The 12,680-nt window shown below is 34.3% G+C and overlaps 1 protein-coding gene across 7 annotated transcripts in view; it reads left to right on the forward strand.

Annotated features, from left to right (window-relative positions):
• The first annotated feature begins 443 nt into the window (after nt 1-443).
• Nucleotides 444-12,680, forward strand: part of LOC125665466 (protein boule-like) — a 53,099-nt gene continuing 40,862 nt past the window's right edge. For 5 of the 7 annotated variants that reach the window (XR_008799430.1, XM_048898106.2, XM_056152182.1 and 2 more), the window contains exons 1-2: nt 456-589; nt 12,557-12,679. Coding sequence is in view for 6 of the 7 variants with exons in the window: in XM_048898106.2 (XP_048754063.2) it covers nt 587-589; nt 12,557-12,679 (126 nt within the window). In the remaining variant the exon portion in view is untranslated. Of the gene's footprint in view, nt 590-12,556; nt 12,680 lie in introns of all 7 variants that reach the window. The other 2 variants (XM_048898103.2, XM_048898102.2) reach the window with 2 other exon arrangements.

A 12,680-nucleotide genomic window follows, 5' to 3' on the forward strand; every position in this document is an offset into this window, starting at 1 on the left:
TATATAAGACATGAGAGAGAGAAAAACAAACCGACAAAGAATTTTTCTACGATATTTATACATTTGAAATTGTGAAAAATAAACTAATATATTATAAATTTGAGAGAGAGAGAGAGAGAGAGAGAGAGAGAGAGAGAGAGAGAGAGAAACAGAGAGAGAGAGAGATGGTGCCATCTCGGGTACGTCACCAAACGTCACGAAGTGTTGAGCACTTGTCAGGCGGGAAGAAGTTCTTGGACGATTTCAAGTTATAGGGGTGGAAAGATCCCAGAAATTTACATTTTGGGTGTTTTGTAAGCTGACTCATTTCAATTGAACAGAACTCTATGAAATTATGTACATAATAAATACAATGCTACCCATCTTAATGAAATATATCATTTCATGATGTTTTATGTCTAGTCGTACACTCAACACATCCTGAGCCCCCCATCAATGGACGAGTCGCACACTCTCCGACTCATCAAACTTTCGGCTGCAAAGATCATTCGTGGAGAAGGAGTATCCGTTGTATTATTTATATATATACGTATAGATTTGTTATTTTTATATATATGGTAGGAGAGTGCTTTTGGTCTCCCACAGAATGGTGAGTAAAATTTGTACCTTACAGCCTAGCGTATGTATTTAAGGTAAGTGATTCTGAACAGCATGCAGCAGTTATCATGGTTATCGTGCAGAGATAGGAAGGCACAACAAAAGCTAAAATTAGCACATCATGTCCCGCATCAGGTTTCAGTTAGGAAAACGTGTTTTATGACAGAGATGTCTTTGCGCAAGTTGAAAGCAACCCAAAGGTCCTCTCGCAGTCTCGGTCTTGTTTTAATATTCGTGGAAATATATTTTAAATTTACCTCGTGTAGGCCTAGTTGAGATAGTACCACATGACGAACAACCATAGATGTGTCTCTGATGTTACGAACTTGCATCGTCTCCTACGCAAGGTTCTAGAACGCTAGATCACATACTAAAGTGTGCATTGCAAGGTTTTGAGTCATGGGTTAATTCTGTTCAATTCTGAAAAAAGGTATTTACTTCAAATACCTTGTGTAAAATATATTTAGATCAAGACTCGAAATCAAAGTTTCTAATTCGAATTTTAAAGGTCTTGATTTCAAGGGGCTGGCCTGGGCCTTTCCAATAGGGGAAAATAGTGACATTTGCATGAAATTGGGAAAAATGTTCCATGGCTAAAAGAAGTAGATCTAGGGAGAAAACCAAACCAGTGCATTTTTAAAAGGAATAGTTGGACTTCTTCCGATTTGCATTTTGGTCAAACTCAAAGCTTACCTCATTTAAATAAGCAAAAGCCAAAAAATTGGGTTTACATGACAATTTTGAATCAAAAATTGTAATCTGTTGGCCTATGATTTATAAAAAAAAAAATAAGGCTACCCTGCTTTGAATATTGTTTTCATGTTTGGGAATTGAAAAAAAAAACCAACCTGTCTTTCAGTGTTTTTTTTATTTACCCCTTGAATCCAGGGGCTAGGGCCTTCAAGTTTGGGAAAAATAGTGATGTTTCATTGTAAATGGGAAATTTGTTTAAAGAATTTCGCACCTGACATTTAGAGTAATGTCAATTTTTTGGGAAGTGTATTTTTAATTTCTATGTTGGAGAATTGGGAAATTGAAAAAAAGAGAAACTGGAGTCGCAATGCTTGTTATTGAGCTACAGTGTTCTAAACATGACCTTTTTGCTCTTAAAATTCATTCAATTAAATTTGATATGTATGTTGGTGTCAACACAATATAAGCAACAGAAATCAATGATTTCATAATCTTGTTTTCTAACAATAAAGATAATAATTTTAAAAAAGTTTATTACAATTGATAAATAATGATCTTTTTGCACTTGATATATGAAAAAATTCATGATATCGAATTTGAGAGTTTAAAAATACATAATAGGAGTAATGTCAATTTCTAAAATTTCACATAATTTTCAAGATCTTGTCTTAAAATTTAAAATGGAACTAAAAAAAAGAGGGGGTGAGAGACCAAATTTTTGAATTATTAGTGAGTAAATTACTTCAAACTTTTTTAAGAAATGGTGTTCTATTTGGAAAAATATATGAACCAAATTGATAAATTACAACACTTGATCTAGTTCCAAGTCTCAACTACTTGTATCATAAATTATAAATTGAAATACACATAAAAGAGTATAAAAATAGAAGGTATATTGGATGAAACAGAAACTGTAATATCAAGCAGATTTAGAACTTTTTAGGTCACCTGAGTAAACTCGGGTGACCTATTGCTATTGGTTTTCATCCGTCGTCATGCGTTGACAATCGAACATTTTTAACTTCTTCTTAATAACTACAAGTCCAATTCTTTTCAAATTTGATATGAAGCATCAGTGGGACAAGGGGGACATAAATTGTAAATTTCAGGACTTCAGCACCCTTTGGGCCCTAGGGGTGGGGCAAAAACTGCCTAAAATTGACCAATTTTCAAAAATCTTCTCAAGGACCACACACATGTAAGAAAAACTAAATGCATATAGTGATGTAGAGCAGGAAGACCTCTACCAAAATTGTAAATTTCATGATCCCTGGGGTAGGGGTTCTGTATTGTTTGTGGTACTCTTGTTGCATTGGGAATGGGGTCCTATTTCGACCCCCTACAGACCCTAAAACAATCCCTGGATTCTGTCTTTGAGAATCTGTTCAATGATTGATTTGAAGTGTTGTAGTTAAGTAAGGCTGCTACAGAAGGCCTTGGTACCCGAAATGACCAAAATTGTGGGTCATGCTGTTTATATCTGGTTTCGTTCATTTTTATGGATTTCGGTTTGGGCTCAGTTTTATAATAGTTCCATTTTTATGGATTTCTGTGTGGGCTCAGTTTCAACCATTCTTGAGTGAAAGGCTTTTCCAGTTTGTTCATAAGAATTGACATGTAAAGTTTTCAATTTTCATAAATATTTTTTTCTATTTAAAACATTTATATCCTAGTCTTTTAGGCATTTGAACAACGGCAGGGCTCAGGTGAGTGATGTGGCCCATGGGCCTCATCATTTTGTACTGACAATTCAATGCTTATATAATAAATCCAGCGATTTTTTTCTACCCACTGGTACCGGTACCCATTCAATTGGGAAAAATAGCGTCAAAATCGAACAAATTGGGAATTTTCTATCAATGTATCGGCAAATAATTTCAACTATAAGAAAAGAAAAAAGAGAACAAAACAAGAAGTAGTCATCCCTTTATAAACCTTTTTACCGTAATGTTTGCTATTGTGATACATAAGGAATCATCGTAGCTTCATTTTAGAATCGTCGTAGCTCTACAAAACGCGCACTGCCATGATCTGTACTTTCGATTAACACTGGAAGTGAACATTTTAGTTAACTTGTACAGCGTTTTAGACTAAGTAAATTACGATGTCGGCGGTCTATTTTTTGGCAAGTAAATTGGGAATTTTTAGTCTCAAAATTGGGGAAAATCAATGTTTTTTGACATTGGGAATGGTACCGTTTATCGGTACCAGTTATATAAGGGAAAAAATCGCTGAAATCATATTTTAATGAGAAAAATCGCCAGGTATCAATATTTTCTCCCACCTCTAGTTTCAAAGATTTCTTTACTCGTGTTTCATCTGATATTGCTAGCACAGTGTGCAAAACTAACTAACATAGTCATTTCATTTCCTGTAGACCACAACAAATTTCTATAGACCAAAATTTAACATGCAATCATTAAAAAATAAATATTGATAGACACAAATTTGATTTGGTAATTCATTCATAGCAGGGTTTGACACTAAGGCACGTCCGACCGACTGAGTCTACTAAATGATAGGCCTGGTCGGGTAAAATGTCGATTTACTGGTCCGACTGGTCGTGTTGAAAAAATAAACAAGAAACTTTACTTTAAACCATAAGATATTTTATTCTTAACTAAAAAAGAATAACTGTAGACTTTGCGAGCAATTTTGAACCACATGATGACACAATCTCTATTTTTAGTTCTAATAAACAGTGATTGGGATAAGCACGCGCCCTGCGCCATAGTTGCATTAAATCAAAGAATGGCGCATAGAATATTGAAACACTGCGCCGTTGTGGCGCACATCGTCGATATACCTAGTTTGAGCTTTTCCCCACTGACGTAGTAGATATCCAAACTTTTTAACTTTTGAGCTGATCCCCCACTAAATCTATATAGATTAAGTGCTTGAAAAATCTTTATCTCTGTTAAGGTCTCAAACTACCAGAAAATGGAGGAAAATTCGCCTCCATGAGACCATTTTTTTATATTTCATATTTTGTTACCATGGCAACCAATTTTTTCACATAATGTATATGCATCTTGAAAGTACACATATGAAAGATTTTGAAGGTCCATGATGACACCTGCTGCTAGCCTGGTAATGGGTTGAAATACACTCAAGCACCTGCAGGGTTGGCAAAAAAGTGGTCAATATGAGTATTGACCGGGCCGGTGGTCAATACTGGTTAAAACCGGTCAATAGTGGTCAATACTGGTTGATTGAAAATTGTTTGGTCATTATAGTCTGTGTTGTTGGTTATTTTAAATGTTTCAGTGGCCATTATGGTAAATACTGTAACTCATAACATGCACTATCAGTTTATAATATACTTGCAAGTCATAATATTAAATAAATAATGTAAATGACTCAATTAAATAGGGGAAGATGTAAAATTTTATTGTAAAAATTAAAAACTGTTTCGTGGCTGTATTACTTTGGCAATGACAACAGCATTGCAGTCTTTACATCTTGCTGTGGTATTGTTGTTGTCCTCAACAATATCATAGAAATTCCAAATGTTTTGTTGAAGCTTTAGATAGTATGATGGGGGAAGTGTTTTCTATTTCTGTTCAAATTCTTTAGTTTATCAAGAACTACCTATTGTTTCAAATCTTCATTTAACTGTTAAATAAATATTTTAGGGTGTGTGTTGGTGATGTTTTCATAACAATAACATGTACACTGGTTCTCTATGGTCCCAGAGTATGCTAATTAACACCTGTCAACTCTGTTTCCTGTGCTCAGGTACATCTCCTGCTCTGTACATTGCAACACATTGTTTATCTACAGCATCTGTCACCCAATTCATATTAAATCACTGTGTTTATTTAATGTCCAGCTACCTGTTATTCTTAATCTGTCCATGTACATGTATAAGCAGATCCTATTGTCCAGTTATGCTATAGTTACCCTCTTTTATAGTTCTGAAGATATTATGGTCACAGTTTCAGCAAACCAAATATATTAAACTTATGAAATTACATCTAATTATCAATGAAAATTATTGATAACCAATTGATCCATATATCATAATGAAAAGGCTTAACTTGTCTTTGCAAAAAATATACAAAAATGGGAAAAAGACAGTTTAAATCTCAGCTGACCAGTATTGACCACTTAGGGAGTATTGACCGGGACGGTTAAAACCGCTGGTTAAAACCACCCAACCCTGAGCACCTGTCATCCTGAGAGTAAAATGTCACCAAAAATGGGTAGCAGGTCGTTCCGTCCCACAGTCGGTCCATCCCTAGTCGATCCGTCCCTAGACAGTCCGTCCCATGGTCGATTCGGCCCATTTTGCTTGGTCGATCCGGCCCCTCCAATTTTTTTTGGATCAAAGATATAATAAATGATTATTACTTAATAAAAAGGGAAGTTTTTGCACATATATTGCAGTTATAGTTATCAAAATTAGATAACTGCCGAAGTTAGACTTGTAAATAAAATTGTTTATACAACCCTTAACTAGGATTTATAATTTTTGTTAGAAGTGTGATGGTTATGAAAATATGTGCTCATTAATTATTGTAAAAACATCGTTATTCAACTATGTATAGCAATCAATGTAAAAGCATGTTCCATATCCACTGATCATTGTGAAAACACTTATTTTAGTGAAAACAGTTTTTATAACTGCATTGTTGTGCAACCTTTGATTAATAATTACCAGCTTACAGTAAGCTAACTATTAGAAGTTATGTTTGTTTTTTTGTTGTGTTTTTTTTTGTTTTTTTTTTTTTTAAACTCCAGGAGTTCAAAGAATTACTCATGATTTGGAAGTAGAATGTGGCAGGTATAGAAATATTCCAAGAAATGAGACTGTAAATTTTGTCTAAAAACAAAAGGTATTCTTTGTATTGAAAATGAAGCCCACTTTATCGAATATTGTTAGGCGTATAATGGTCTTAGAAAAAGCTGTCAAATATCAAAACATCTCTTTTTTTGGGGAAATACTGAAAGCTTATTTCAATATGGAGGAACAAATAAAAGAAGAGACATTTGTTTTGATAAATAGTCTCAAGAAGATTAATATACATTACGTGTGATCAAGATAATTAGTTTTCAATCAAGCCATAAATACCATAGAGCATATTAAAGGATGACTACCTCATGACAGAAGATATCAGCAGCACACACACCATGAAGATGAAATAGGCAGATGAATTAAACCAATTCAGTACTGTAAATAGCACTTGAAAAAATATGTTTTCTGGGCCGGATCGACTAGGGGACGTATTAACTAGGGGACGGATAGTCTAGGGACGGATCGGTAGTTGGATGAATCGACTAAGGGACGGAACGTCTAGAAAGCCCAAAAATGACGATAATCGACCCATTTTCAAGCCCTCGTGATTCCCAAAAAAAAATTTGCACAGTATAATGACAGGTTTCAACTTTAGCAAAAATCCTAACATTTCCAACAAGGCCAAATTTGCAATAGGGTCCTTGATTACTTTTCGAGATATTTTGCATCAAAGATGTATCGTGCTGTTTTCAACTTACCATTTAAAGTGAAAGTAAAAGTACCCATCTACAAGTCAAACTCTCCTACATCTCACAGTCACAGTTTCGAATCCCATTAAAAGGCACCAGATCAATGTAGAATGGTCACCTCCCTATATTAATACAGATATCAACTACAATGAAACTATTTAAATTCTATAAAATACTCTTTTAACATATTTACATTTTAACCCTGGTCACTTTAGCTTCGTATTGGCAATTCGCCAGATATATTGAGACTTTAAAGACTGCGGAAATTCTACATTATGAAATACCTTCACTGTTTAAAAATTGAAGTTTTTCCGAATAAAATGATGTATCATACATGGGGAGTTATTGTTAATTATGTCTTGAAATGAGTGAACAAAAATTGCCCTCTTCACATCACTGTTTCCAGCAGAGTTCTTCCCCTTGGTAAATTTGAAAATTGAAATAAAGTCCCAGAATTGAGTGAAAAACACATAATTTTGATTCCCAAAAATATTACCAAATTGTATTTAAGAAATCTGATGTGAAATAAAAAGGAAGTTGTAGAAAAAAACAAACTGAAATGGCCTCTAAGGATGTTAACATGAGCAATCCTGGAGAGTCTACCTTTTGTGTTATTTCAAGTCAATCAAACTTATTTCAATAAGGAATTTGCCCTAAAAATTGCTTTGTCTATAATATCACATCTTTAATAAATGACTTTTGATATCCTACTTTTACCTAATAAGTAAATGTAGGCCAAAATAAGAGAGGGGAGTGAGAGGAATTAAATTTACCAAGGACTATAACGCTAAAAAAAACCCCAAAAAACAGAGCAAGCATCCCAATCAATGATGACGTCATAACTGTCTATTGTGACGTCCTAATTGAGCTAGTCTGTGTAGATGAAATACTGGGATGAGTGAGTTAATGAATCCTACCGCAAAACGAAGGGGGAGGGGGAAGAGGAAACATTTTAACTTTGATTTAAATAACACCCTTTGGAAGAATAGAACAACAAACCATTCCCCTTCCATCAGCGAAGTCAGGGGTACTCTTTTAACATATTTACATTTTAACCCTGGTCACTTTAGCTTCGTATTGGCAATTCGCCAGGTATATTGAGACTTAATGCTTTAGTAATCGTTCAACTTTACGTTCTTTTAAGCGCAAGTATGACTTAGATTTCCTCAGTGTCTAATCAAACAGTAAAAAGTTATCTGATTGGTTAATACCGTTAAATTGCAATTTCAATGTGCATGGACTGGAAATGCCACGAAAAAAAATTCTGAAGCCTGACAAAGGGCAAACTTACATTAATTTTCGCCTTAATGATCAGCCAATACTGGCAGTAGACAATGCAGGAGCAGAAGGAGATGATGACGCGGACAATCACGACGAGAATCCTTACTTTAACAAAACGTAAATTTAACACAAATAATAAAACTAAAGTTATCCACGGTTTTACAGTCTGTCAGTAGTGTTTAGATTATAATTTACTGGTCTCTCGGACTTGTCATTTTAAAATGTCTCTTAAAAATTTTAATTTGGCGCATTCATTTTAGAAATATAACATTGACAATAGCTGGTAACGCGCCATTGTCACATTAAGCAATTTGCTTATCTCAATCATTGAATAAATAAGTCGCGGTTGGATGTAATGTTTTATGAAATCTACTCGATGTTGATGTATGTAAAGTTATGTTTTACATGTAGATGAATTTATTTTCATTTTGTTTAAAAAAAAACCCAGTTTATTTGAATCAAATATAAGAAAGTATTTATGAAATTAATAAATTACGTCATAAAAAGCCATTTGTCGGTGTTGACATATGTGCAGGAATGCCTATATTCAAATACAACTGCTCGTCCTCAAGGAAAGATGTTCCAAGAGAAAAAAAGTAAAAGGTTGGGAAGAAACAAAGCAGGGCTTATGAAATAGAGATTATAAAAAGCGGTTGAGGTCATTTATTTTATATAGACTAGAGAATTTCCATGCCGGGTAGAATTTAAAGAAACAGAAAATGTGTTTGAAAATGAAAGCATTAAATTGAATGGTGAGACTAGAGCTCTTTTTTGAGACAATTAAGTACGTTTTAGTTCATGCAAACTTAATGTTTGTCATTTGAATTAAGTACATTTAAATATGGAAAAACTATCAATTTCTGGAAAGTTGGTCAGGGCTAGTGGATGTAAGGTCAGGTCTAGCAAAAATCATTTGAAGTAGCCCGACTGGTCTAGTGCTCAAAAAGGTAAATGTCAAACCCTGCATAGTTTAATTATGTTCTTTTTTCAATTTCATGCACAAGCTTTTCAATTAGAAGTTCGTTTTCTTTTTCATTTTGTTCCAGCTCATGCAGTTTCACTGTTTGATTCTTCATCTAAGTCACTTCTACTACGTTTCGTTTTCTCATGATTTTCTGCGACTTTAGCCTTGCTGAAACTTGTTGTACTGACCGCTTTCAGTTTGATTCCAGTGCGTGCACCTTCCACATATTTTAACCGTTCAAAAGGGACATTCTGAATTTGCACAAAAAATGGTGTACATTGAAGTAAATATGAAATTGATCCCCCCCCCCCCCCCCTGTTGAAAATGGAATAATCTGATTCGAATGAGTTGTAATAACATTGTGAAACATTAGGGGTAAAAAGAAACATCAGCATAATACATATAAACTAGTTCCGCTTCTCATATATGTTTAATAAGGCCAACGACAAAAATTGTTGAGTTTCCGCTAACGTTCCAGGAAAAAATAGGGTAGGTAGGAAATTTTTTTTAATTTTTTTTTATTTTTTCAAAGTATGCAAAAACGTTGTAAACTCTAACAAGTTGAATGTTCTATTGAATTTCATACTTTCAAAATAAAAGTTTGCTTAAATTGCATTGCAAGTAAACTTTCAATCATAAAATTTCACCTGTTAGGCCAAGTAAAATTAATTAGTAGATTATCATTCCCGCCCGTCCCTCGAAATTCGCCCTGCCCCGATTTTTTTTTTTATTTTTCAAAATTACGATTTCCAGATATTTTTATGTCCGGTCCGGTATCGTAAACGTACTTTGTTTCACTTTGCCTTTTAGAAACCCAAATACAAATGCATGTAATTATGATTTATAAATCCTTTTCTCAATGAGAGAAGGCATTTTCGAGGTCAAGAATACCATGGCGAAAAATAAAAAATAAAATCCTCCCACCTGCCCCATTTTTTTGTGAAGTTTGAATGATAATCTACTAATTAATTTTACTTCGCCTTATTGGCTGAGGATAATTTCTAGATGTTTTATAAGAAATAATATTTTTCAATAAAACATCTAGCATAAAACACAAAAGTTAACTCCTTTATGCCACTATACAAGTACCAACTATATTGTTTCTACATTTAGATTGGTTGTCATGGTAATACTTCTATTGGATATGTTTGACAGGAAAAAATGTGATGGTTTTGAAAAAAATATTAAATCATCACCAAAATATCAACATCATTAACATATTTTAAGTTTATTAATACATTTCTGAATGTATTTTCACAATCTAAGAAGGAACAAGGGTAGGAAGACAGTCTGGGCAGATCCCACTTATCCTAGTGGGATCCAACTCACTTCCAGCTATAACTTTTACCGGACAAATTTTTATTTAAAAAAAAAATCTGCATATCTTTTTTTTCCTCTCGGCTCTCACCAGCCATCAACAACTCGGATGCATTCACTGCTTTATTTGCGGCCTTTTTCATAGTGTTTTCAGTTGGAACTGCAACAGAAACCATGGATGTGCATACAAATTTGACAGACTGGTTATTCATGTCTGTCACTGCATCATGACCTCCATATAAAACTAGGGTCCCCGTGCAGCGTTTTTCCCCCTTATATAACTGGTACCGATAAATGGTACCATTCCCAATGCCAAAAACCGTAGATTTTTCCCAAATTTGAGACTAAAAATTTCCAATTCAATTGCCGAGAAATAGACATTTGACATCGTAATTTACTTAGTCCGAAAAGTTGTACGAGTTAACTAAAATGTTTACTTCCGGTATTAAATCAAAAGTACAAAACATGTACACATGTTGTAGAGCTACGATTATTTTAAAACGAGCCTACGACGATTCCTTATGTCTCACAACAGCAAATATTACCGTAAAAAGTTTTTAAAGAGATGAATACTTCTTGTTTTGTTCTTTTTATCCTTTTCTTTTAGTCGAAATCATTTGATGATACATTGGTAGAAAATTCCCAATTTGTTTGATTTTGACACTATTTTTCCCAATCGAATTGGTACCGGTACCAGTACCTAGAAAAAAATCGCTGCCGTGTATATACAGCAATGCCCACTGAAGCGATAGCATAAAACAGTGCATGGTTATAAATAGCCACCGTCTAAAAACACCATAGGGGCTGGCAATTTTAACAAAAGAAAGTCTACTATGGAAACATGACATTTGGCAAAGTTTCTCGACCGTCTGTTAACTTCAATTGTTAAATCACCGTTGCGTGAGGTACTAGCCACTAGGTCAACCATCATGCCATGTTGTTGAAACGCTTGAGACAATACCATGCGATTTTGTACATCATTAAAGCGTTTGAATGACTTCATCTCAATGTCAAACTAAAACGAAAACCAAGAATCGGGAATATATTTTTTTCCGGGAAAATGACGATTTTTTTTTTTTAAATATCGAAAAAATATTCTAGGGTCGGGGCTATAATTTAGGGTCGGTCGGGTTAGCGGAAACACAACACATTTTATCAGTGGCCCAAGCGGCGGGGAACCAGTTATTTACTCAGAATTTCTATAGACATTGTCTATCGGTCCATGGTTAATTTCGCACACTGTAGCAGAGCTGCCAACCCTCACGATTTTGGCGTAAGGCTTACGATTTTAGGGCCGAAAATACGCCTTACGATTTCACTGTACATCGTCCGATTTTCGCTTATTTGACATTTCGAAATTTTTAGAACTGTCCGTCATTGGTTTTTACTTTTATAATAAACAAGCAATAGTCGTTACTACGTTTGTTTGCATAGTCTATATCTATACAGAGTCTCGATCATTTTAATGCTTTGAAATAAACATGGCAGCTGTTACTAAACGTAAAGCATGTGTTGATGGAAATAACAATACTCCCCCAAAGAAGAAAACCTAATGAAGCTAGAAATTCAAAGAACAATATGCAAGTACACTGTAAACATCTACATGTGTATTCGTTTCAAAAACAGAAAGGGGGAGTTTGTAAAAGTGTACAATCTGTTTGACAAACTTCAACATTTCTCACGGCGGCAAAAATGACATAAAAAAAGAATTGCCCGAATAACTGATTCAGTAACTAAAATTTTTTTTTTTTTAAATTGCCAGAATAACTGACAGAGTAACTGTAAAATTATATATCATTATACTAATGTAACAATATTTTTTACACAAGTTTTAGAAAGTAAAATCAATGAAAGATGTATTTGATCTTTTGCAGTTGTAAAATGCATAACAATTAGTATGTCTAAATTCATTAAATTTGGATTTGAAATGTGCCTAAAATTGCTCAGGTTACATATTTATTCAGAAAAGATCTCCAGCGTCCTAGGCGCCGCCCCCCTGACCCCCGCCTTACTATTTTCCATTTTATAATGTTGGCAGCTCTGCTGTAGCAACATTAAAGTTGTTGAATAGCACAAGTTTGTGAATTGGAGTAAATGTTAGTGTGCGCTTTTAATTATTTGAACATAAATTTAAGTGAGTTGAAATTAATGCTAATTATCTGAATTTATGATGTTGATGTGCACTGTAAATTTAATTTGTAATGAATTTTGTTTCAGTCTCTGTCAGCTGATGTTTCCCCATCTGTAACTCCTTCTTCCACGCCACTTAGCAGTACACATGCACCGAAATACGGCACAGTCATTCCTAATCGCATTTTTGTAGGGGGAATTGCAGCCAATG

The sequence above is a fragment of the Ostrea edulis genome, chromosome 10, assembly GCF_947568905.1.
Source record: "Ostrea edulis chromosome 10, xbOstEdul1.1, whole genome shotgun sequence".
Classification (NCBI taxonomy): Eukaryota; Metazoa; Mollusca; class Bivalvia; order Ostreida; family Ostreidae; genus Ostrea; species Ostrea edulis.